General features: G+C 45.0%; 1 protein-coding gene across 8 annotated transcripts in view; it reads right to left on the reverse strand.

Annotated features, from left to right (window-relative positions):
• Window positions 1-25638, reverse strand: part of PHACTR1 (phosphatase and actin regulator 1) — a 521847-nt gene that overhangs the window by 81281 nt on the left and 414928 nt on the right. For all 8 annotated transcript variants that reach the window (XM_070778380.1, XM_070778378.1, XM_019986131.2 and 5 more), the window contains one exon: window positions 18654-18734. In XM_070778380.1, the coding sequence (XP_070634481.1) occupies window positions 18654-18734 (81 nt within the window). The remainder of the gene's footprint in view (window positions 1-18653; window positions 18735-25638) is intronic.

Here is a 25638-nt window from a genome sequence, read left to right on the forward strand (position 1 = left end):
GGCACCCTTGTCTTGTTCCTGACTTTAGAGGAAATGCTTTCAATTTTTCACCATTGAGGATAATGTTTGCTGTGGGTTTGTCATATATAGCCTTTATTATGTTGAGGTATGTTCCTTCTATTCCTGCTTTCTGGAGAGTTTTTATCATAAATGGATGTTGAATTTTGTCAAAGGCTTTCTCTGCATCTATTGAGATAATCATATGGTTTTTATTTTTCAATTTGTTAATGTGGTGTATTACATTGACTGATTTGCGGATATTGAAGAATCCTTGCATCCCTGGGATAAAGCCCACTTGGTCATGGTGTATGATCTTTTTAATGTGTTGTTGGGTTCTGATTGCTAGAATTTTGTTAAGGATTTTTGCATCTATGTTCATCAGTGATATTGGCCTGTAGTTTTCTTTTTTTGTGGGATCTTTGTCAGGTTTTGGTATTAGGGTGATGGTGGCCTCATAGAATGAGTTTGGAAGTTTACCTTCCTCTGCAATTTTCTGGACAAGTTTGAGCAGGATAGGTGTTAGCTCTTCTCTAAATTTTTGGTAGAATTCAGCTGTGAAGCCATCTGGACCTGGGCTTTTGTTTGCTGGAAGATTTTTGATTACAGTTTTAATTTCTGTGCTTGTGATGGGTCTGTTAAGATTTTCTATTTCTTCCTGGTCGAGTTTTGGAAAGTTGTACTTTTCTAAGAATTTGTCCATTTATTGGCATATAATTGTTGATAGTAGTCTCTGAGCGAACTTTTAGGTTTTTAATTTGCAAAATAAAACACTGTACAACCAGTATAAGGGAGAAAAACCAGCATGATGGGGAAATATGAACCAAACATAACTATAAAAGAATGGCTATTCCAAGTATGCGGAGTATTTGTACAAATAAATAACAATCAGTTCCAGGTGCCCCTCGTGAAATGCACAGTCTGGCTGGGAACGAAAGAAATGCAAGTGAAATGACCCTGTGGGTGACGCTGACCCCTAACCGTGTGCTTGAAACAATGTCAAGTGCAAAACCAGGAACGGAGAATGAGAGGCACGGGTTGATTACAATGCCCTCAAGAGGAAATATGCAGGCACGCTGCAAAGTTCTAAAGTGAGCTTGGCAAGATATGAGTAGAGCTTGCTGCTGCTGCTAAGTCGCTCCAGTCATATCCGACCCTGTACGACCCCATAGACGGCAGCCCACCAGGCTCCCCCATCCCCGGGATTCTCCAGGCAAGAACACTGGAGTGGGTTGCCATTTCCTTCTCCAATGCATGAAAGTGAAAAGTGAAAGGGAAGTCGCTCAGTTGTGTCTGACTCTTAGCGACCCCATGGACTGCAGCCCACCAGGCTTCTCGGTCCATGGGATTTTCCAAGCAAGAGTACTGGACTGGGTTGCCATTGCCTTCTCCATGAGTAGAGCTTAATGGTCATTAATTTTTTTTTTTTCCAATGGAGATGCTTACATGTACAAAAAAAATAACAAACACTGGCATGCTGCCTTGTTCAGTTACATGAAAACCTAATAATTTTTGTTGGCAAGGGAAAACCCCCTCCTTACTCCTCAGGTTTCTTGAATAGCTATTTTCTCTGAGCCCAACTTTTTACCCCTTCTCCACAGTTACTGCACTGCTAGGATGCAAATTCTGAATAAAAGACGTGCAGAAGAGGAGAACAATGAATGTCACGAAATCACGGTTACATTGATGCTTCCAGTAGAAGGAAAAATGATTATGTATGTGAAGCACCCTGTGAGAATTTTAGACTCAAAACATTAGGAAGTGTTAGCTACGCTGCATCCCCGTCGGTAACGCAATGTGTAGAATTCACACATGCAGACCTATGAAAATTCAAACGCGTTTGAATTTACTGGCAATCGCCAACAGCTATAATTAGAGCAAAAAGTGCAGCCACCTATGTTACAGCAAATAATCATCTTTGTGAAGACATGGAAGAAGAGCTCTACTGCAAGTATTTGCTAATTGTTTTTTCCCTTTGAGACACAGCTGCTGCTGTAGCTTTCAATACATGTCCTTTGACCAAAAAGGGCATCTCTGCTGAGTGGCTGATGGGGACCCCATAGAGCCGAAGTGACCAACAAGTGTCACTGGTGATGGGGAGCTATGAAACACGGACTTCATCTGATGTCTTTTTATTTTTTCTTTCTTGACGTTGATACACTTTTTCCATTAGAGTAGAAAAAAAGTTCATCCACTAAGGGGGCACTGCTGCTAAGTCCCTTCAGTTGTGTCCAACTCTGTGTGACCCCATAGATGGCAGCTCACCAGGCTCCCCCATCCCTGGGATTCTCCAGGCAGGAACAACGGAGTGGGTTGCCATTTCCTTCTCCAATGCATGACGGTGAAAAGTGAAAGTGAAGTCGTTCAGTCGTGTCTGACTCTTCTCGACCCCATGGACTGCAGCCCACCAGGCTCCTCCACCCATGGGATTTTCCAGGCAAGAGTAGTGGAGTTGGTTGCCATTGCCTTGCCACTGTTTAGTAACACACATAGGTGTCATTTCCACAATATAGACAGCTTTGAAAAGCTTCTGTTAATCCCAGTAATCTTCTAAATCACTGTCCTCAAAGCCACTGGCTGCTCTCATTGTCAGCCAAGTGATGTGCCATCAACCGCAGCTCTAAGGATTTCACTGAAAGATGAAAAGCTCTCAATCTAAGCTGGAAATGGCTCCATAGTCATTGGAGTTTGCTTGAATTCAAGGAGTTGAAGTCATTAAACTAAATGGTGCTACAGATATCATCGTGTAGAATTTTAAACATATATTGAAAGCAATACATTTCTATTAACTCTGGAGATTTACTAACAATACTTAATGTTTTTGAATCTTGGGCTTTGAAAAAGACAAACTGAGAGTCTTATTCACAAAAACTAAAACACAGTGTGTGTGTGTCTCTCTCACGTCTGGTACATTTTCTTTTCCAATGAAGAAAAGTCATTGTCAGAGTGTGATCGTGTGTCTAAAAGTATCTATATGCCACCAGAATTGTGAGCAGACATCGCAGGACTTTGTAGGATCACTAAACCTGTACTTTCGGAATCCACACCTCAGAGATTCTTCTAGTTTATCTTTCGTGTCTATTCGAGGCCAGAAGTCTTTGGATCATTCAGACTAGTTTATACGGAAGAACAAATGTGCAAGAGGTATGAGGTTTCTTTGCGTCTGACACAGGCATCTCGGTAACTCACAGAATCCTTTTGACGCTAATAGCTTGAAACCTACGCAAGATGGATTTCAATCTCAGAATGTAACTGATTCCGTGATACTGAGACTGGGTGACTTTAAACACAGAATGGAATGGTACATGTTTTCGTGCTTGGAGAATCACCTTACTTTTTAAAAAATAGCTGCTATTGTTCTGGATTTAATATCCTATTTTGATGCTAATATTTCCTGTCTTGTACAGAGGACTTTGCCGAAAACCCTGAAGTGTGTGAGTTGCAGTGACTTCCTACCACAAAAGTGGCGTTGACTAAAACAAGTGCGTAGCTTGTTTCAGTTGCACTTCCCGGTAGTTGTTCCCTGATGGATTTATCAGCGTTTTCTGCCTTTTACTGGACCACACAGTCAGCAAACCACAGCTCACATGGCTTCTTGGTGGCTTCCTCATTGCAAACACCTCCTCGTATCAAACCGTGGTGTCTGTCTCCCAGAGGTGTTTCTTTCATCTGCCTGGGTACAGTTATGCCTCCTCAGCAGTCTTTATACCCGAGCCCATCAGTTCTTTACATCATCTATCCTGATGAGGTATGATGGCTCTGACCACTATTTCCAGATAATGACTCTTGACTCCAAGGTTTGCAGCAGAAAGAGGATTTACCATCTTGCTATTCCTAGGCATTCTGATATCAAAAATGCAACTGGGGCAGAGACCGAATATAAAATGAATGGGATGACACAGTTTCTCTCCTATGCTATTACACAAGAGTGGAACTCTCACAGAATCATATATCGCTGTGCGGTGGGCCCTTCACAGTTAATAGCGAATCCAAGATTTTTTTAAAAAATCTTTAATGGCTAGAGTAGGAGAAGGAAAGTCATAGGGACTTGTCATTGCAAAATTTAAGCAGTTCTGTTTCTCTAGCTGAGCTGCTCTCCAACATACGGTTATGGTTTAAGTTAGTTAAAACTAAATAAAACCTAAAACGCAGTTCCTCGGTCAGCCTAACCACATCGGAGGTGCTCGATAACCACACGTGGCTGATGGCTGCGATGCTGGCTGGCAAAGATGACGGAACATTCCTGTTATTGCTGAAAATTCTACTGGACAGCCCCGCTCAAAATAGACTTAAAACTCACAATAATGGGCCTAGTGAAGTGAAGTCGCTCAGTCGTGTCCGACTCTTTGCAACCCCACAGACTGTAGCCTACCAGGCTCCTCCGTCCATGGGATTTTCCAGGCAAGAGTACTGGAGTGGGTTGCCATTTCCTTCTCCAGAGGATCTTCCCGACCCAGGGATCGAACCCTGGTCTCCCGCATTGTAGGCAGATGCTTTACCGTCTGAGCCACCAGGGAAGCCTAATGAATATGCAAAAATGAACCCATTACTGGAACTGGGAGATTCAGACGGCTTTGCTAACCTGGTCCATATCACAACAAATGGCCAGTTCAGTGGATATTTGCTTTAAAGAAGCTGCAGTGGTAGGAAGGAGGAGGCACAGGGAAGAAAGATGTCTCTGGGGCACATGTGGATGGTGGGACCCAGAGAGCAGCAAGACACAGCTCCAGAAGTGTGCATGGCCTGTGGAGGAGTCCTAAAGCCTCCTGACAGAATCTCAGCTCTTCTGGGTGGAAGCAGAGAGTCTAGACTTGGGTGAAGGGGAACCGGGAAAGAAAGACAGGCATCAAAGAACAGCAGAGGAGAAGTCCAGGTCACATGTCTGGTGGAGACCCTTGCTGACATTTACTGAGCGCTTTCTCTGGGCAGAAAAGGCCGTAAAGCCCAAACTGGATCATGTCCCCTGATCTTCCAGCAACCCTCTGGAAGGACAAGCAAGGGCAGAATGGAGTTGAAGAGTACGCATCCAGGGGTGTTCCCAGAGCCTCCAGGAGGACCAGCTGCTTGGTAACAGACTGTCTTCAAGCAAGCAGGCTGGAGGCTGGGAGCGATAAGAGAGGATGGAAGGCAAGCATGGCTTTGCTGGTTGGAGCCAACTAGGATCCTGGGGGTTCATTCAAGCAGAAACCAGAGTCCAGGGAGCTAAGAAGCTGCCCTGTACCTTCTACAGACAGAAGACAAGGGAGCTAGGACCAGCGCTTAGGGCTTCGAGGAGAATGTGGTTGTTTTACAGATATCTGTGTGGGACTAAAGGAGTATGTAAAGGCTGTATATTGTCATCCTGCTTATTTAACTTACATGCAGAGTACATCATGAGAAACGCTGGCCTGGAAGAAGCACAAGCTGGAGTCAAGATTGCCGGGAGAAATATCAATAACCTCAGAAATGCAGATGATAGCACCCTTATGGCAGAAAGTGACGAAGAACTAAAGAGCCTCTTGATGAAAGTAAAAGAGGAAAGTGAAAAAGTTGGCTTAAAGCTCAATATTCAGAAAATGAAGATCATGGCATCTGGTCCCATCACTTCATGGGAAATAGATGGGGAAACAGTGTCAGACTTTATCTTTTTGGGCTCCAAAATCACTGCAGATGGTGACTGCAGCCATAAAATTAAAAGACGCTTACTCCTTGGAAGGAAAGGTATAACTAACCTAGATAGCATATTCAAAAGCAGAGACATTACTTTGCCAACAAAGGTCCGTCTAGTCAAGGCTGTGGTTTTTCCATTATTCGTGTATGGATGTGAGAGTTGGACTGTGAAGACAGCTGAGTGCCGAAGAATTGATGCTTTTGAACTGTGGGGTTGGAAAAGACTCTTGAGAGTTCCTTGGATGCAAGGAGATCCAACCAGTCCATTCTAGAGGAGATCAATCCTGGGTGTTCTTTGGAAGGACTGATGCTAAAGCTGAAACTCCAGTACTTTGGCCACCTCATGCGAAGAGTTGACTCATTGGAAAAGACTCTGATGCTGGGAGGGATAGGGGGCAGGAGGAGAAGGGGATGACAGAGGATGAGATGGCTGGATGGCATCACTGACTCGATGGACGTGAGTCTGAGTGAACTCCGGGAGTTGGTGATGGACAGGGAGGCCTGGTGTGCTGCGATTCATGGGGTCTCAAAGAGTCGGACACGACTGAGCGAATGAATTGAACTGAACTAAGGCTTCAATACACCTGCAATTCAGGAGACCCAGGTTTGATCCCTGGGTCGGGAAGATTCCCTAGAGAAGGGAACGGCTGCCCACTCCCAGTACTGTTGCCTGGAGAATTCCATGAATTTCCTGGTGGGCTACAGTCCATGGGGTGGCAAACAGTCAGACACGACTGAGCGACTAACACTTTCACTTAAGGCTTCAGTGCCCCACCGACTTGCCTAACTCTACATGAGTCTTAGGCAAACGTATGAAGTCAGGAAAGCTTTTCTAAGAGTGACTAGCATCCCTTCTATTAGCTGTTACCTTCCAGAGTTTGACTTGTCTCCTCATTACAAACGTCAGTGCAGGTCAGTGGCTGTGGCATGATCAGGCATCAGAAGTGGGCAGGGATGCTTGTCATGCCCAGGGTACCGTGCCCTGCCCTGGCTTCATTGGTGGGGTCTGAGATAGGCAGTTGGAAGGGCGGTATTGTGGTGGGTCTTCCAAGGATAACGTATACTAGGTAGGAGCTGGAAACATCTGTCAAAATTAGGGGAAAAGGTAAGTAGTTATCTCTTAAGAATTCTGGTCAATGAGAAACGAGAGGAATTCTGAAGAACCTCTGGGGCAAGGTTTTCTTGCTCTTAGAAAGCAACACCAAGAAGGGAAACAGGCTTGCCTCTCCCCTCTGGACGTTGTGTCTGCATGTAATGCTGGACTTCCTGCAGCCACCTTGTTACCATGAGGGGTGAGAGCCTGAGGATGGCTTCTTTTTGCCAGGATATTGAGCTACTGAACTAACCAGTCCTGGTGCTGCCCCACCACTGGATTTTATGATGTGGAATTCATTCATTCACTCACTCACTCATTTATGCAATAAATAGTCAATGAGCACTGACAAATGCCAAGCACTGCTCAAAAGGCATGTGGGATAGTTTAGAGGATAAAACACAGGAAGATATTTGGCCTAAATTTTCTTACTAGTTTAGCCTCCTTGAATTGAGTTTTTTGTTTTCTGAAACCTTAAGAAACTTATGGTTTAAGAACCATTCGTTCTTAAGAGCCATGTTAACTTACACCCTGATGACTGCACACTGGCTTCACAGGGAGCTAAAGAGCCTACAATTAATAGCATAAAAATAATCAAAAGGACACACCTTATGTGATGTGTCTGTAATCGATACTTTGGAATCATTTTTCTCCCTGATCTGAACCACTGTCTCTTGGCTGCCATAATGCTACACATTTCTGGCTTACTTCCCATTTTCCTGTCCACTTTTTAGTTCTTAAGTACTTTCTTATTCCCAGGTCATTTTGTTTTAACTTCCAGATCACTCAGTGCTGGAGTACCGAGGGGTTTTCTATCAGGGGCACTTACTTTCTCATGCTACATCTTCTCGGAGAAATACCATCAATCCACATGTCTTCATGACCATGTATCCACGGACAATTCCAAACCTGCCATCTCCAACCCAGCTCTCCCTCTTGAGTTTCAAATCTGTACAGTGAGCACTCTGCTTAGACATCTGGATATCTCACACTCAGTGTGGTCAAACCATCGTGATATTCCCTTCTCTATACTTGCTTCTCTTCCGCTCCCAGCTTAGCAGACAGGCACCTGCCCTTCATCCCTGTCCACCAAGCCTCCAAGCCAGAGTGCTGAATGTTGGCCGCGCCTTCACCCTCGCCTTTACTGCCCAAACCTAAGTGGTCACGAGCCCTCCTGACTCCATCTCCTGTAATTCTCCAGCCTCTCCTCCCCTCTCTGCCATTCCTACCACCCTCATTCCTGCCCACCTGCCATCACATCATCTAAATCCCAGAGACAGTCCACTAGCTGGACTCTCTGACTCATGCCTTGGTCTCCCTCCAAGTCCTTCTCCCCCATAGGCACAATGATGAGGCTGCATATCCGATCATGCAGAAAACCCGTCCAGAACTCCTCACTGCTCTCAGGACAAAGAACAAACAGCTAACATCATTTTCCTGCCTGTAAGCTCTGCCCTGACTCCCCTGATCATACAGACATGCTCTCTCTTGCATTATCCCCAACCTGTGCCTCCCCATGTGTGGGTCCCTCTACTTAGAACATTCCCCCAACCCATCCCACTTTCTCCATGACAATCCTCACCATCCTTCAGGTTTCCTCGAAGACATCATGTCTTCCAAGATGCTATCCCTGAGTCTCCAGGCCTGGATAACGCGTCCAAGACACCCCACCCCCGAAACATCTTGTACTTTCCTCGTCGCATCCATCAAGCACCTGAACTCATTCTGGGACTATAAGTTCTATTAGTTAGGGGAGCTCACTTGCCCCTCCTGGTATTCATGATGCCCAGAATGATGCCTTCAACATAACAAGCATTCATTCAACAAACACACAAGAGATGAATCCACTTGCTGGGGAACGTCTGCTCACAGCTATAATAAAAACTACTTTATTAATTTTTTTTCACTTGGGATAGTGATTTCCCGAAAGAACAGTGATACCTGAAGGAGAATCTAGAGCACAATTTCTCTTCATTCTTTACCATTTAATCTGCTTTCCATTTACCCCACTGGGGCTACCCACTGCATTAGGTGCCAAGGTGCTACATAAATGATTTTACGTCACTGAGACCAAAGTAAACATCCTTTTCACTTTCACACTGTTACTCCAAATCACAGCTTCCAGAAGATGCCGTTTCTAGGTGAGACATCAGAAACAGCTAAAAATGTGACAAAATACCAGTGCCTCGGAAAGGCTGTGAAAAGCACTGCTTCCCGTAAACCTCACGGCTTTGTAAGTCTATGCGCCTGGGACGCCAGATAGACAACGAGGCTTAAGAGGCGCAAGCCGATGAATCCGTCTCCTCTGATACAGGAGAGAATTGTTATTTTTATTTTTAAAAGACGACGACCTTTTCATTTAAATACCAGGCTTTTTTGTCATGAATGCCTGAGAGTTGAGGGAAAAATATAGACTCCGCATAAAAGAGTCATCCATTTCAAGGAGGTTCTGTTTGTGTTGATAATTAAAAATAACACCTTCCAAAATGTTGCTCCAACTCGATGAAGGGGAAAAAAAGCACCTCAATGCACTTTATTATTTGCCGTGAAATGTTATCACTAATTCCCAGCACACAGGGGAAAGGGAAGACTCTCATCGGCACATGGTCGCTACTCCCCCTACACCGCGTCCCAACCTTCTTTCTGTGCTGGTGGGATTATGTATCTCCTCCCCCAAGTCTTGGTGTGACTGTAGCGAGCGGTCACCTAGTGACCAGGGACTGACTGCATCGGCCTCAACTCCATCCCTGCACACAGCCGCACATCCCAGCTCCCTGCTCCTGTTTGGGGATTGGATGCATGTAATATATGCATCCATTTCGTGGAGAGAGAGGGTCTTCTTTCCCTCTTCTCCCCTCCTGATCAGTGATACAAACTCACTGATTGAGTGAGTGAAACACACTCACCCATTACGAAGCACGTGACAGGACTGTGATAGAACTGAGGTTTCATCGCAAAACCCAGTGTTGAAAAATACAGAACGTTTGCCACTGTTATCCTGATGTTCTTTATATACAGCATCATGCTTATTTGTAGAGATCACCTGCAATAACCACTAGGAGCAGTATTTATCAGTATCCTCTGATAACCAATAGGTAATATATTACAAAGTTTTCTGTGTGTTCCTATAAATTCCAAGTGCTTCCCAAGAGGCTCAGTGGTAAAGAATCCGCCTGCCAATGCAGGAGATGCAGGTTCGATCTCTGGGGTTGGGAAGGTCACCTGGAGAAGGAAATGGTGATCCACTCCAGAATTCTTGCTTGGGAAATCCCAGAGACAGAGAAGCCTGGTGGGCTGTAGTCCATTGGGTTGCAAAGAGTTGGACATGACTTAGTGACTAAATAACAACAACATAAATTCCACACGAAGGACAGAAGGTCTTAGTAGAGTTTTTCAGAGTCTACATTCACTGGCTGTGAGCCCTTAGGCAAGGCTGTAACCTCACTGGGCCACAGCTGCTTCATTTCCACATTAGAAAAACAACAGAGGCCAGGCCAGCTGACCTCACAAGATCCTTGCTAAGTCTGAGAAAAATCAGTGCTATTTTACTAATGGCCAAACAGCTCACTGTTTTCAGGATATTCTTCTCCGTAACATTTAGAAGGCACTATTTGTATGAGGAGTGTTTGGCATCCATATACATGAATATAGGAGCATCCTTGGTAGCTCAGATGATAAAGAATCAGCCTGCAACGCAGGAGACTTCAGTTGGATCCCTGGGTCGGGAAGATCCCCTGGAGGAGGACATGGCAACCCAAACCAGTATTCTTGCCTAGAGAATCCCACAGTCACAAAGAATCAGATAATCAGACACGACTGAGAGACTAACTCTTTCTTTCTATACATGAATATACACCCAAGATGGTGTTTCCTATTTAAATAATTGGCAAAAAAGTTTCATGTATCATCAGTTCAGTTCAGTCGTGTCCAACTCTTTGCAACCCCATGGACTGCAGTACTCCAGGGCTCCCTGTCCGTCACCAACTCCTGGAGGTTACTCAAACTCATGTCCACCGAGTCAGTGATACCATCCAACCATCTCATTCTCTGTCGTCCCCTTCTCCTCCCTCCTTCCATCTTTCCCAGCATCAGGGTCTTTTCAAATGAGTCAGTTCTTCGCATCAGGTGGCCAAGGTATTGGAGTTTCAGCTTCAACATCAGTCCTTCCAATGAATAACAAGGGGGATTAGAGCTCTAGGGCTCTGGATTTTGCCCACACAGGTGAACAGACTAAGTTACATCAAGCTGGCATTTGTTGTTCTTTTCAGTAAACATGTACCGAGCATCGACTATGTCCCAGCACTGCTGCGGGCAGCAGGATGCCTATAAGGTCCATGAACAAATCAGACAGAGATCCTGTCCTGCCTGGTGGAGCTCACATTCCAGTGTGGAGAGACCGATGAGGAAAAGGCTAACACAATATATATGTAATTTATAGACTGCAGGCGATAATAGACAGAAGGGAAAAAAGAGAGAAAGAAAGAACACAGTGGTGCAGGGTCAGGGGACTATGGACCTATGGGAGGAGGTGACAATTTAAAATCCAGAGCTTCCAAGGAAGGTTTGTTGAGAAGGTGGCATCTGAGCCAAGAATTAAAAGAGCAGTGAACCACGTGGATGGATGTCTCGGGGAAGAGAATGCTGGGAAGACAGTGCAGCCAATGCCAATGTCAGGGGCTGGAAGCAGGTGAGATGTCACAAGAGGAAGTTATAAGGAGGTACCCCAGGAACTGAAGCAAACTTAGGGGCTGGAGGGCAGATCACAGAGGGTTTTGGAGGCTGCTAGAGAAACCTGGAACTTCTCTGAGTAGGGGGTGACATGTTTGGATTTACAGAGAGAAGCAAATGCAGCCCAGAGGCTTTACTGTACATACCAAGACAACTTAAGGGCTCAAGAATTCGTTTACACGTTGTTTAGAGTTAGTAGTAGGACCAATGCTCCTGTTTCACGGCATTTAGGTCTCTGTGTAAAACATCACCTCCTCCAGAGGGCCTCCATGATTGCGTTTATATAAAATCATGCCCCGCCCTGAGTTTATCTCCTTACACTACTGCTTTGTTTGCCTTCATAGCATTCATCACTCGTTGACAGTATATCATCAGTTCAGTTCAGTTGCTCAGTCGTGTCCGACTCTTTGCGACCCCATGAATCACAACACACCAGACCTCCCTGTCCATCGCCAACTCCTGGAGTTCACCCAGACTCACATCCATCAAGTCGGTGATGCCATCCAGCCATCTCATCCTCTGTCATCCCCTTCTCCTCCTGCCCCCAATCCCTCCCAGCATCAGAGTCTTTATCATATGCTTATTTAATTATTTCCTGACGCCTTTGGAAGAGTGTAAACTGAGAAGGTGAGGGTTTTACTCTTTTGGTTATCACTATAGCTTGATACCTGACCACCTGGCTCAGGGTGGGGAGTCAGTACCAATTTTCTGAATGAATGAACGTTCTAGGAGTCTAGGAGAACCCTTAAGTTCTCATTCAAAAAAAAAAATAGATTACGAAATTGGTGAATAGTTAAAAATAAGCTGTCTACAAAATGACAGGCTATTCTCCATCATTAGTTGGTTTCACATTTTTATTCCTCAGATTGATGATGGTTCACTGCAATGGTTACATTGTGCTTTTCACGAAATTGCTATATCCATATTGTGAGAAATGTGGGAAATGGAGGAAAAAGCATGTAACATTTTATGTTCCTACTCCATCATGATTAAACAGTTTAAAATTTTCTTCATAGTTTTCAAAGTTTGCGCATTTTTTATATGGCCTTGATAAATCCAGAGATCAAACACTTTTTTGATTTTTAAAGTTTTATCTGAACTTGCTTCTGAACTCTATACTTCCATGATTCAATAGGGAAACCAATAAAAAATATGAGCCATCCAGTGGCTCCTGCTCGTCACACCTGCATTCCATTAAATGAAGGATTCCTGAGCTAGTTTCTACAGATACTGAGGCAATCTCTGCTCTTCAATCCAAGCTCGCATTTTGCCTGACTTAAAGTTAGTGACCAGTTTGGAATTTTAGACTTCCCAGTGGCTCAGACGGGAAAGCATCTGCCTACAACGCGGGAGACCTGGGTTCAATCCCTGGGTTGGGAAGATCCCCTGGAGAAGGAAATGGCACCCCACTCCAGTATTCTTGCCTGGAAAATCCCATGGATGGAGGAACCTGGTGGGCTACAGTCCATGGGGTCACAAAGAGTCGGACATGACTGAGCGACATTTACTTTATTTATTTTTACTTGGGATTTTAACCTGCTAAGAAAAATATACTCCAGTATTATATATGCAGTATAAAAAGAATACTTCAGTATTCTTGCCTGGAAAATCCTATGGACAGAGGAGCCTGGTGGGCTGCAGTCCATGGGGTCGCAGTAGTCAGACACGATTTAGCGACTAAACCAACCAAGAATAAGATAAGGAATTTCTAGGAGAACTGTCAGAATAATCCAAAGTGTTAGTTGCTCAGTTGTGTTCAATTCTTTGCAACCCCATGGACCCCCTGCTAGGCTCCTCTATCCATGGAATTCTCCAGGCAAGAATACTGGCCTGGATTGCTATTCCCTTTTCCAGGAGATCTTCCTGATCCAGGGATAGACCTGGGTCTCCTGCATTGCAGGCGGATTCTTAACCATCTGAGCCACCAGGGAAGCCATAACAAAACCTCAGTAATTCTGAGTTCCCTCTGCCCAAACAGGTGCACTTCTCAGTTTATCTTTACACTTTCTATAGACAAGTAAGGCGTTATTAAGCAAAATCAGTAACAAAGAGCTGGAAGAGAAAAGCTCACCTACTAAAGACAAACTGCTTTCCGCATTAGCAATATCATATCCAAAACAGTGTAACTGCAGCGTGAACCCAGGCCGGCCCTGGCAGACGTGCTGGCAGTCACTTCAAACCACTGGGCAGCCGTCGGGGACTGAATCTCTGGTGGACAGCGCTTTGCTGCCAGATGACCAGACTCAGGTGCTAACACAGGAGGCGGTGCCAAATGAGGACTGACCAGCCAGGCGACGAGGAAGGATGGCGGAAAATCTATGAAATTAATCTCTGAAACGAACAACTTGGAAAAGGGTAAGAGGCTCTTGGCCCCTTGCTGTTCACTCCGGTTGTGGCAATCAAAGTTTGTCTGTTCTACTCCCTAGGCTCTCAGACACAGCCGCTGAGTGATGCTGTAGGAAAGGGAAGGCTGACGACAAGCATACGACGTGTTTAGAGGCTAAGAGGACGAGAGGGGAAGGATGAGAAGGCAATGAATCAGACATCGAGGGCCTGGGTTCTCGGCTACCCACATGGTAGGACAGTTGTGAAGGGGGCTGAAGATTCCTGAACATGAAAGGGGACAACGATGCCCCTTCGTAACACTGAAGGGGGCCTGAGCTAGGAAAAGGCATGTCAAGGGTATCAAAAAATACAAAGGATGATGACGATGAGATTACCACCAATAGAGGTTAAAAATTTCTCAAGGATTTATGGAATGACAGCCGCCAGTGCACTCTGCACTTTGTTACAGACGGAACTGCTTCCGTCCCCGCCGACGGTCCACATTTACATGTGAAGCCCAAACCCCCAGTGGGACTGTATTTGGAGATGAGGCTTTTAAGGAAGTAATGAGGTTAAATGAGGTCCGAAGGGTGGGCCCTGGTCCAACAGGACTGAGTTTCTTGTGAAAAGAGGAAGAGACGCCAGGACTGTGCACGCACGGAAGAAAGACCACGTGAGGTCACAGGGAGCCGGCAGCCGTCTGCAAGCTGACAGGCGGGCACATCAGAAACCAGCCCTGCTGGCACCTGGATCCTGGACTTCCAGCCTCCAAAACCACGGGGAAACGCATTTCTGTTGTTTAAGTCACCCAGCCTCTGGTATTTTGTTATGGCAGCTTTGGCAATCTAATTGCAGATATGTGATCTCATGTCATCCACATTATATTATCATCCACACTTTCAAATACAGAAACAGAAGCACCAGAGACGTTCAGCAAGTTGACTAAAGTTGCACAGCTCTTGGGAAGTGGAACTAGAACTGAATCCAAGCAACGATTTCAGGACTCACATTCCTTACAGCTGATGAAACAGAATACAAGGTCATGTGATTAATATCTACAGTGACAAAAAAAAAGAAAAACAACACTTTTATCAGAAAAATCTACAGTAAATACAATTTACTTTGCAATTTTACTTCTCTCCTTCTCATTGTTCAAACAGTAAGTATTCTGGTGAGTAAGCCTGTCTCAAGCTTCTCTATCTGAGGCTCGGGAGGTCTGGCAGCAAGCCTACGAGGTCCATGTTCTCCTGGAGTTTATGTGCCAGTGAGGAAGGCCAGTCAACCACCGAAAGGAAAAAAGCAGACACTGATAAGCGCAAAGACAAAAACGAAACCGGAAGTTGTGGTGACAGGTGGGGGCCAGACCGGTCCTTTTCTCCACAGCCAGTGAACGCGTGCTGTGAGATGACCTCAAACACGACCCAGTTCCTAATTCTGGGGCAGCTCCTAGTGTGGGCTGGCAGCCCCCAGACTCAATGCACCCCCCATTTCTTCCTCTATAAAGTGGGCCTTTTGCTCTAACGGTCTCAGTTCAGTTCAGTCGCTCAGTCGTGTCTGACTCTTTGCGACCCCATGGACTGCAGCACGCCAGGCCTCCATGTCCATCACCAACTCCTGGAGTTCACTCAGACTCATGTCCTTTGAGTCAGTGATGCCATCCAACCATCTCATCCTCTGTTGTCCCCTTCTCCTCCTGCCTTCCATCTTTCCCAGCATCAGGGTCTTTCTTCTCTAATGGTCTACCGCTTCCTTGATTAAGTCAGGAAGTTACTCAGGCAATATTTACCCTAACTCAGTTATTAAGCTGGAGAAGGCAATGGCAACCCACACCAGTACTCTTGCCTGGAAAATCCCGTGGACAGAGGAGCCTGGTGGGCTGCAGTCCATGGGGTTGCTGAGAGTCAGACATGACTGAGCGACTTCACTTTCACTTTTCACTTTCATGCACTGGAGAAGGAATGGCAACCCACTCCAGTGTTCTTGCCTGGAGAATCCCAGGGACGGGGGAGCCTGGTGGGCTGCTGTCTATGGGGTCGCACAGAGTCGGACATGACTGAAGCGCCTTAGCAGCAGCAGCAGCAGTTATTAAGCATAATGGAAATTATAAAGACTATAATAAAATGTATTCTCTCCTTTAGAGAATTCCTGAAGTTTTCCAGGGAGAGACATAAAGGTTGCAGGAACAACGGAGGAAAGGATCACTGAACTGGACTGAACAGGCTCTATTGCTGACAGTATTAGCCCTTGGATGCTGACTGTGGAATACCAGACCTGTAGTCAGACACTTCTCATCTTCACTGGGGAGGGAATGTGGAGAAAGGAGTTTGAGATGAAAGAGGGAAAGTTAAGATCAACAAAAGGGTGGGTCTGGGGGACCTTAAAGAAGGCGGTGCACTGAAGAATTGATGTTTTCAAATTGTGCTACTGGAGAAGACTCTTGAGAGTCCCTTGGACTGCAAGGAGATCAAACCAATCAATTCTAAAGGAAATCAACCCTGAATATTCATTGCAAAGACTGATGCTGAAGCTCCAATACTTTGGCCACCTGATGCAAAGAGCCAACTCATTGGAAAAGACCCTGATGTTGGGAAAGACTGAGGGCAAAACAAGAAGGCGACAGAGGATGAGATGCTTAGATAGCATCACTGACTCTTCAGACATGAGTTTGAGCAAACTCCTGGAGACAGTGAAGGACAGGGAAGGCTGGAGTGCTGCAGCCAATGGGGTTGCAAAGAGTTGGACATGACTGAGCGACTGAACAAAAACAGAAAGTAAGACGTAGGATAAAAGTGACAAAGTTATGGATTCTTTTTCTCTGGAGAGCCTAATCAGCCAAAGAAACTGTCTCTTGGCATGGCTTGCTCAGAAGTAGAAGGCTTGCATGGCTCACCCAGGAGGTGCCAGAAGGCTATGATACTTAATGAAGAATTAGTCACTCAGTCAAGTCCAACTCTTTGCTACCCCATGGACGGTAGCCTGTCAGACTCCTCTGTCCATGGAATTATCCAGGCAAACATACTAGAGTGGGTTGCCATTTCCTATGCCAGGGGATTGTCCTGACCCAGGGATTGAACCTGGGTCTTCTGCACTGCAGGCAGATTCTTTACCATCTGAGGCACCAACTAATCCAGGAAACATGAAATAATACAACTTCACACCCTACCAGTGAGTGGTGGTGCAGATTTTTTGTGTATTTAGTAAAATATACACGGGAAGATCATGTGTGTGTTTGGGGCTGTGGGTATAATTGTTGATAGGGTAGACTTGAACTCCTGGTTTGCCTGACCGAAAATATTCCAGAGGCCTTTGCAATACATTCATGATACATGACAACTTAATTTTATTCAATAAACTTTACTAATTCAGATTCACTTTTAAAAACCCTTAGATTTAGCTAATAATAAAGATTGAACTTTAAAATATGTTAAAAAATAGACTGGGTTTTATTTCATTAGTTTTAGAACACTCTAAATTGACACAGATTTTTCACTCTAATTGTTGCCTAGGAGATCTTATTATTACATACAAAGCCCTTACGACTTGCAGCATTTCAGAGTGGCAAAGTGTTCTAAAAATACTTTAAAAGTGCCATCTGGATGCTCCATGACAGGGGTGAATGAGGTGAGTTGTACCAGAGGAATAAGGACCAACTCACTGAGGACAGCAGAATCAGAGAAAAACACCCAGGTTAGAAACACACATGCCTTTTGGTGTCAGGACACAAACTCAGCACGCAGAAGACCTATGAAAATGTGGTGAACTGTCAGAATTACAAGATCACTTTGATGATTAGGGTGGATCTTTAAAGGAGTGTGTGTGATTTAATAATCTGGCCCAACAAACAACGCTGGCGTCAAACAGTAAGACCTGAAGAGTATGGACGACCGTAACAAAGCTGGAATAAGAGTTTGTCATTTCTCCTAAAGGACCTCCCTGGTGGCTCAGAGGTAAAGAATCTACTTGCCAACGCAGGATATACAGGTTTGATTCCTGGGTCGGGAGGATACCCAGGAGAAGGAAACAGCAACCTACTCCAGTATTCTTGCCTAGGAAATCCCACAGAGGGACCTGGTGGGCATCAGTCCATGCAGTCGCAAAGAGTCAGACACGACTGAGCGACTAAGCACAGCACAGAGACTAAACAACGTTTCTCGTAAAGTTTTAAGTGAAGGGTGATGAAGGGAAGGGTGGAGAGGAAGGAGGAGGGTTGGCGGGGGCCGGTGATGACTAGTAAATACGCTATGTAAACCACTGTGTACCTTTGTCTCTAAAGGCAGTAGTTCAACCAGCCAAAGACACGTGATAAATCACTGGTGAACGCTTGTGGACGCATTCACAGAGCATTTGTAATCATTGTAAATATTATCATTTGAAATCTCTTACGTGTACATTTATATTTTATCATTTTCTCCACTTTGATTCTCCTACTGCTGGGAGATGGACTGCCCAAAAAAAACTCTTCAGGATATTCTAGACGCTTGTGGATTTTTAACATTTGTCTTGGGAATCCCTGGTGCCTGAAAGAACCGAAGCAATTAAATTCACCCCAGCTGTGTGTGTCCAGACACCAACAGACTCACCCCCCGTACTGACACCATTCCTGGGGCCCCATCACCTTTCTTAGCATCCCGTGGTTTGATTCCAAAGCTGAGAAAAAGGGAGGGTTCACCTTCGCGACAACACCAATCACTTCAGTGCTGTCAGCTCCATTCTCTGATCTCTCCAGAAGTGTCTGGACTTTTACAGGTTCAGACTCTGGCAAAGCAATGCAGAGAACGAAATCCTACTCTGGGAAACACACACACAGAAATTCCAAGCATGGCTTCTTTCTGGCCCGTGGAGCCGGGAGTGGTCCCCTTACCTTTATCATAGATTTCCTTCAAGACCCCTCGTTTTATCAGCTCCTCTCTGCTTTGCCTCATGGATATTTTCCTTTCCAGGGCTGCAAGCAAAACACAGAGAAGCAGGTGTGAGTCAGTAACAAAGACAATTTAAAAAAAAAAAAAAAAAGCATATTTTAAGATGTGCTAAAATATAATGTATGGAAAGTGTCTGTAAATCATACTTGACTAATGTAAGCTAATGATACCAGTGAACAGCTACTATGATTGGCATCTTAATCTGCTTATTTCATTTCATCTTCAAGACAATCAAATTACCTATGATGTAGGCATTTTCCCTTTATTTAATTGTGATATATGGTTGAGGAAACTGTACCACAGGGCAGCTCAACCACCTCTCAGAACCACACTGGGAAGAGGATCTAGGATTCGAAGCCAGAAATGCTAACTTCATCCTTGGTTTAACTTCTGCATCACATAGCATCTTCTAGAGTGTGACCTTTCCTCAGAAAGGGATTCCTCAAAAGGGATTCCTCTTTGAATTACCTAGTTCATACAGATCATGTCTTATTGTCTTATTGAGGATTTAGTCCCTTCTCAACTATTAAAAAATAGTATGAAAACATCTCTTCTAAAGGTCCCTGGATTGGTACCCAGGTTCCCGAGGAGAGACTGTGGGGGCGGAGGGAGACCTCTGAAGGACACCCACCCATCTCTCTCGGCTCCCAGCGAGGAACGAAGGAATGGTTCAGTTCCCAAACGTCCCTCTACAAGGACCCAGCCACTCACCTGAGCCAGCTGCTCAGGCAGGTGGGGGCTGGAGAAGGGAAGAGGAAGCATTTCCTCGGATCAGTGGTGTGATGGAGGCAAGTCAAGTGGGAACAGAGCCTGCGAGTGGGGAAGGGGGGTAGGGCACAAAGGGCAGGCCCGTGGCTCCTGGCAGGACGGAGCTGGGTGGGGGGGGATTGGCAGAGCCGGTAGAGGAAACAAAGCTCTTCCAGCACTGACATCCAGGAAGCACTGAGAGGAGGAGGTGAGAAGTGGCTGTGGTCCCTTCGGTCAGCTTGAGATTCTTTGCATGCTTTGGTTACACAGTCATCCGGGGGCAGGGGGTGGGGGGGCGGTGGAAACATCATTTATAAAATATGAAAACAATTTTATGCAGATAAATTTAGGTACAGATAATTAAACACACACCTCTCAATCGAATTTAATGCAAAAAAAATACATGAGTAAGAACTAGAAAGAAAGCAAGGCAACAAGAATTGTGATTGAACTCTGTTACCCACTAGCTGTTCGATCTTCACCAAGTCACTCTGCCAGTCTGGAAAGACACTGATGCCTCCCCTGCTGCCATTTAACAGGTCCAGCCTGGGACCCGACAACTATATGACAGTAAAAAGCCCTCTGGGTTATCCTCAAGCATATCAGGACTGAAAATCCCTGATAATCCATTTTGAAACTTATTATTTTAAAAATGTACTCTAACACTCTCCCTTAGATTACAATGAATTCAGTGGTATGAGAAGGAAAAATAAATGTTAGCCCTGGCAGACAGCTTACTGAGAACATATTAATAAGAAGATAGATGTATATAAACCTACAGCCCCCAGAAGTGATGGCAGGAAGTCTGTACGGAAGGACAAAGGTTAGAGGTGCATGGGGAAACTATTGAGCAGTATTCGCTTTGGGAGGTGAAGGAGTTTTATGTCCTGAACCAAAGGACAAGATATGGTGGGAAGAGGGCAGAAAGTGCTCTTGTGCAGAAAGGGGATACCCGGGGAAGGGGAAGAGAAGTGTGTGCCATTAGGTCAGAAAGTTCTGCCTGATTTTAAAAAACATTTGCTCAGCAGCACAGTAGGAAAGACTGAATAGGCAAGATGAAGTGGGGGTTTTCAAGGTAAAAGTTTATTAGCCACCTTCCGGATGAATAAAGAAGTGTCACCCTGGCCTGAACCATGTAAATGAACAGATTTCCCTTCAACAAAACAAGTTTCCCAGGGGCTTTTCAAAACCATGGAGTAAAGTGGGTGAACCAGAGCCACAGACGGAAAGGAAGGTTCTGCAGGCAGGCGGGCAGAGCCCTGGACACAGAGGTCCGAGAGCTCCAGCACCAGCAGAATATGGACGCTCTCAGGCCAACCGCTATTATCTGGACTTCAGCTGTCTCTCCACACTCAGTCAACTACTGAGGACCAGCTGCCCACAGCGTAAGGGACTCCATCAGGGGCTGGGGATGATGGTAAGCAGAGCCTCTCCCTTCCAGAGATCATAGGCTAAGGTGCGATTCAGTCATCAAAGGAGATGCCACCTCATCCATGATTGCAAATTGAGATGGGCCTCAAAAGAAGACATGCATCAGAGCAGATGCTAAATAATCTCCTCCATGGGGGAGTTGGGGCTTCCCTGGTGGCTCAGCGGTAAAGAACCCGCCTGCCAATGCAGGAGACGCGGGTTCAATCCTGAGTTGAGAAGATCCCCTGGAGAAGGAAATGGCAACCCACTCCAGTATTCTTGCCTAGGAAATCCCATGGACAGAAGAGCCTGGTGGGTTACAGTCCATGGGGCTGCAAAAGAGTCAGACATGACTGAGTGCCTGAACAACAGCAACGACTGGGGAATAAGAGGAGGGTTTTCTGAGGAAGAGACCTCCGAGTTGGGTCTGAAAGCTGAATGTATGTTATCTTAGCTCAGGGCAGTCGGGGAGGAAATGGAAAACACTCCAGGCAGAGCAAGCTGGGGGGATCAGGGTGCCGTGGACAAGCAGAGAGGAAGCCGGTGTGACTGCACAGCCAACGCCAGTTGGAGGAATGATGGTTTGAGATGCAGTCAGTGGGGCAGGGGGCGCTGGGCCACGCAGGGCCTTCCTGACCACGTTCTTCTAAGGGAAATGTGAAGAAACCGATTGGGTTTGAGTTATTTGACAGACCAATGTCCACTTCAGCCTGGAGGATGGACTGGACGGAGGCCAGTTACTGGATGATTGCAGAAGCCTGGGCAGAAGATGAAGGCAGATACACAAGGATGCTGAAGATAAACATGGAGTTGTTAAGAAATGAAAAAAAAATAGTGACCACAAGAGCAAAAACATCAGTTAAAAACAAAAATAGTAAATCTAAGCAGATGATGATTAAACCTTAGGCCACAGTAAACGAGAGGGCAGCATTAAAATACAAGGATTAGATGTACAGCATATATCTAAAGATACATGGCGAAGATATCTAAAGATGTAAAGGTGAAGGGGCTTCCCCAGTGGCTCAGTGGTGAAGAATCTACCTGCGACACAGGAGATGCGGGTTTGATCCCTGGGTTGGGAGATTCCCTGGAGGAGGAAATGGCAATCTACTCCAGTATTCTTGCCAGAAAATCTGACAGACAGAGGAGCCTGGCGGACTACAGTCCCCAGTGTGGCAGAGAGTCAGATATGACTGAGCAACTGAGCACGAGCACGGGCACATAAGGGTGAATTTCTAAAACCAATCACTGTAACCTCTAACACAACAGAACCACAAAAGGAAAAGCAGGAGCTGACTTCCCCCACCAAAATGAAAATACAGGTTGCTGCTGCTGCTGCTTCTGTTAAGTCACTTCAGTCGTGGCCGACTCTGTGCGACCCCATAGATGGCAACCCACCAGGCTCCCCCGTCCCTGGGATTCTCCAGGCAAGAATGCTGGAGTGGGTTGCCATTTCCTTCTCCAATGCATGAAAGTGAAAAGTGAAAGTGAAGTCGCTCAGTCGTGTCCGACCCTCAGCGACCCCATGGACTGCAGCCCACCAGGCTCCTCCGTCCATGGGATTTTCCAGGCAAGAGTACTGGAGTGGGGTGCCATCGCCTTAGGTGGCAACAATGCAATTCCTTGGATCTTCAGAAAAGAACCAAATTTCTGGGCTGCAGTAATGCAATAAATGCAAAACACTGTAAAAGGCTTTCAACATAGTCCTGTGGCAACTGAAACACCAAAATACAGTTGCATAAACAAGCAAATGTGCAAATGCTAAAGCAGTGACATCCAGTCTAAAATTCCACACCAACACATGAAACAGCCTAAAGAGGAAAAGGGGGAAAATGACTGATTGGCTTTTATAGATCAACAAAGAACGAGAAGAATAGATCCAAACACCTTTTAAAAAGCTTCACATATCCCCTGTTTCTTGCCTGAAATGAGTGAGAGAAGGACTTCTCAGTTACTGTACCCAATACAGCTCCCAAAAACATATTAAAAGGTTAGCCCATCTAAGGAAAGCTCTCTAAGCTTGTCATTAAACAAAATATTAATGTAAAAGTCATCCAGGAAACCTTGAAGAGCATAGTTATCCTTGCATCTTTATCAACATCTACTGATCACGTCTTTTTATTTTCCATTTTTTTGATCTGTTGACGTGTTGGGGCCACGCTGATCCTAGAGTTGGCCCCTTGCAGGGAGCCTGCCTTTCCTGTGCAAACTGACCAATCCAGAGCCCCACCCTCAACCACCTCCTTCACAGAGTTCTTACAGAAAATAGGCCACTCTTCCTCTGCCCTAATCACCACAGGGCCAGGTACCAGACAACTGGAGACGCTCCTTAAGCCCCAGAGTCCACTATAACGATTCAAACCAGCCAGGTAGGCCCATTTACCCTGTCCTGCCCATTGCTTCTTGTGGAAACCATGAAAAAAGGCTCTTGCCCATGTTTTCCTCCCATTCTTTCTGTCTCCTGAACAACCCGCTTTGGCCCTCCATGGCCTGGCACGCCCTTTCTCTTGCAAGCTGTGAGGATAACAAACTCTTTTCAATGGCAATCGTCTCTTGATCTGTTGGCTTCACCATATCTGAATAATAAGAAAACCTACATTTAAAAACATACCTATCATTGCACTGGTTTGTAAACAAAGGTAAAAAACTAAGGTTATTATTTTCCACAGCTTTATGTTCCATTCTATTGCTCGGAAGTCTGTTTACAATTGAGTGAAAGATTTATAAGTAAGAAATCTGGTGAAAGAAAGACTCTCAACAGTAAATTCCATCAAAGCCCAGAGACCAACTCTGGTAACGGAATGACAGCAGTTTTAATCACTTTGGTAAACTTTTTTTGAGCCAGTACTGCAGTCTATGCCATGTTTACTAAAAGCCAGTTCCCCATCACCTCCAATTAATTTTTTCCCTATACATTCGGATTTGTGCTAAGCCAAGGAATCCTATGCTTCTTTGACATAGAAGAATTAAAACTGGCATCTTGGAAGGGCTTGTTCTTACTTAGCGAATGCCTGGGCTGGATAAATCTGTTAAAAATAGCTTGAACATTCTCTTTTTATTTTCTGCATGTGCACAAATGCATGTGTTTTTTTTTTTTTTTAATTTTTGGAAATAGATGAAGCATTTTAATAGTAAATAATTTAAGAAATAGAAAACAAACTTCTTTTCCATTGTCCCTCCTTCCAAACACCCAGCTCATCGCCTCTCACCACTGCCTTTCTTTGGTAATGTCCTTTTCTCTTTCCTCCGTCTCTCTCTGCTCCTTTCCCACATGCTCCCACACTATATAAATACAGTTTTTAAAACCACAAATGGGCTCATTCCGCTCACATTATTCCACAACTCTTTTTTTCTCCTCTCATTTATGAATATGTTTTGGAAATCTTCCCGTTGGTACATACAGAAAACACCTCATTCTTTTTGAGTACCGCCTACCATTACATGGATCTAAGTGCCAAATTCAGACTTAAACTGAAGAAAGTAGGGAAAACCACTAGACCATTCAGGTATGACCTAAATTAAATCCCTTACGATTATACAGTGGAAGTGACAAATAGATTCAAGGGATTAGATCTGATAGAGTGTCTGAAGAACTATGGATGGAAGTTCGTGACATTGTATAAGAGGCAGGGATCAAGACCATCCCCAAGGAAAAGAAATGTAAAAAGGCAAAATGGTTGTCTTAGGAGGCCTTACAAATAGCTGTGAATAGAAAGGAAGTGAAAAGCAAAGGAGGAAAGGAAAGATATACCCATTTGAATGCAGAGTTCCAAAGAATAGCAAGGAGAGATAAGAAAGCCTTCCTCAGCGATCAATGCAAAGAAATAGAGGAAAACAATAGAATGGGAAAGTCTAGAGATCTCTTCAAGAAAATTAGAGATACCAAGGGAACACTTCATGCAAAGATGGGCACAATAAAGGACAGAAATGGTATGGACCTAACAGAAGCAGAAGATATTAAGAGGTGGCAAGAATACACAGAAGAACTATACAAAAAAGATCTTCACGATCCAGATAATTGCAATGGTGTGATTACCAACCTAGAGCCAGACATCCTGGAATGTGAAGTCAAGTGGGCCTTAGGAAGCATCACTACCAACAAAGCTAGTGGAGGTGATGGAATTCCAGTTAAGCCATTTCAAATCCTAAAAGATGATGCTGTGAAAGTGCTGCACTCAATATGCCAGCAAATTTGGAAAACTCAGCAGTGGCCACAGGACTGGAAAAGGTCAGTTTTCAGTCCAATCCCAAAGAAAGGCAATGCCAAAGAATCTCAAACTACTGCACAGTTGCACTCATCTCACGGCAACCCACTCCAGCGTTCTTGCCTGGAGAATCCCAGGGACGGGGGAGCCTGGTGGGCTGCCATCTATGGGGTCGCACAGAGTCAGACACGACTGAAGTGACTTAGTAGTAGCAGTAGCAGCACATGCTAGCAAAATAATGCTCAAAATTGTCCAAGCCAGGCTTGAACAGTACATGAACCGTGAACTTCCAGATGTTCAAGCTGGTTTTAGAAAAGGCAGAGGAACCAGAGATCAAATTGCCAACATCCACTGTATCACAGAAAAAGCAAGAGAGCTCCAGAAAAATATCTATTTCTGCTTTATTGACTATGCCAAAGCCTTTGACTGTGTGGATCACAACAAACTGGAGAATTCTTAAAGAGATGGGAATACCATGAGAATACTTGAGAAATCTGTATGCAGGTCAGGAAGCAACAGTTAGAACTGGACATGGAACAACAAACTGATTCCAAATAGGGAAAGG

This window comes from Bos indicus, chromosome 23 (assembly GCF_029378745.1).
Source record: "Bos indicus isolate NIAB-ARS_2022 breed Sahiwal x Tharparkar chromosome 23, NIAB-ARS_B.indTharparkar_mat_pri_1.0, whole genome shotgun sequence".
NCBI lineage: Eukaryota > Metazoa > Chordata > Mammalia > Artiodactyla > Bovidae > Bos > Bos indicus.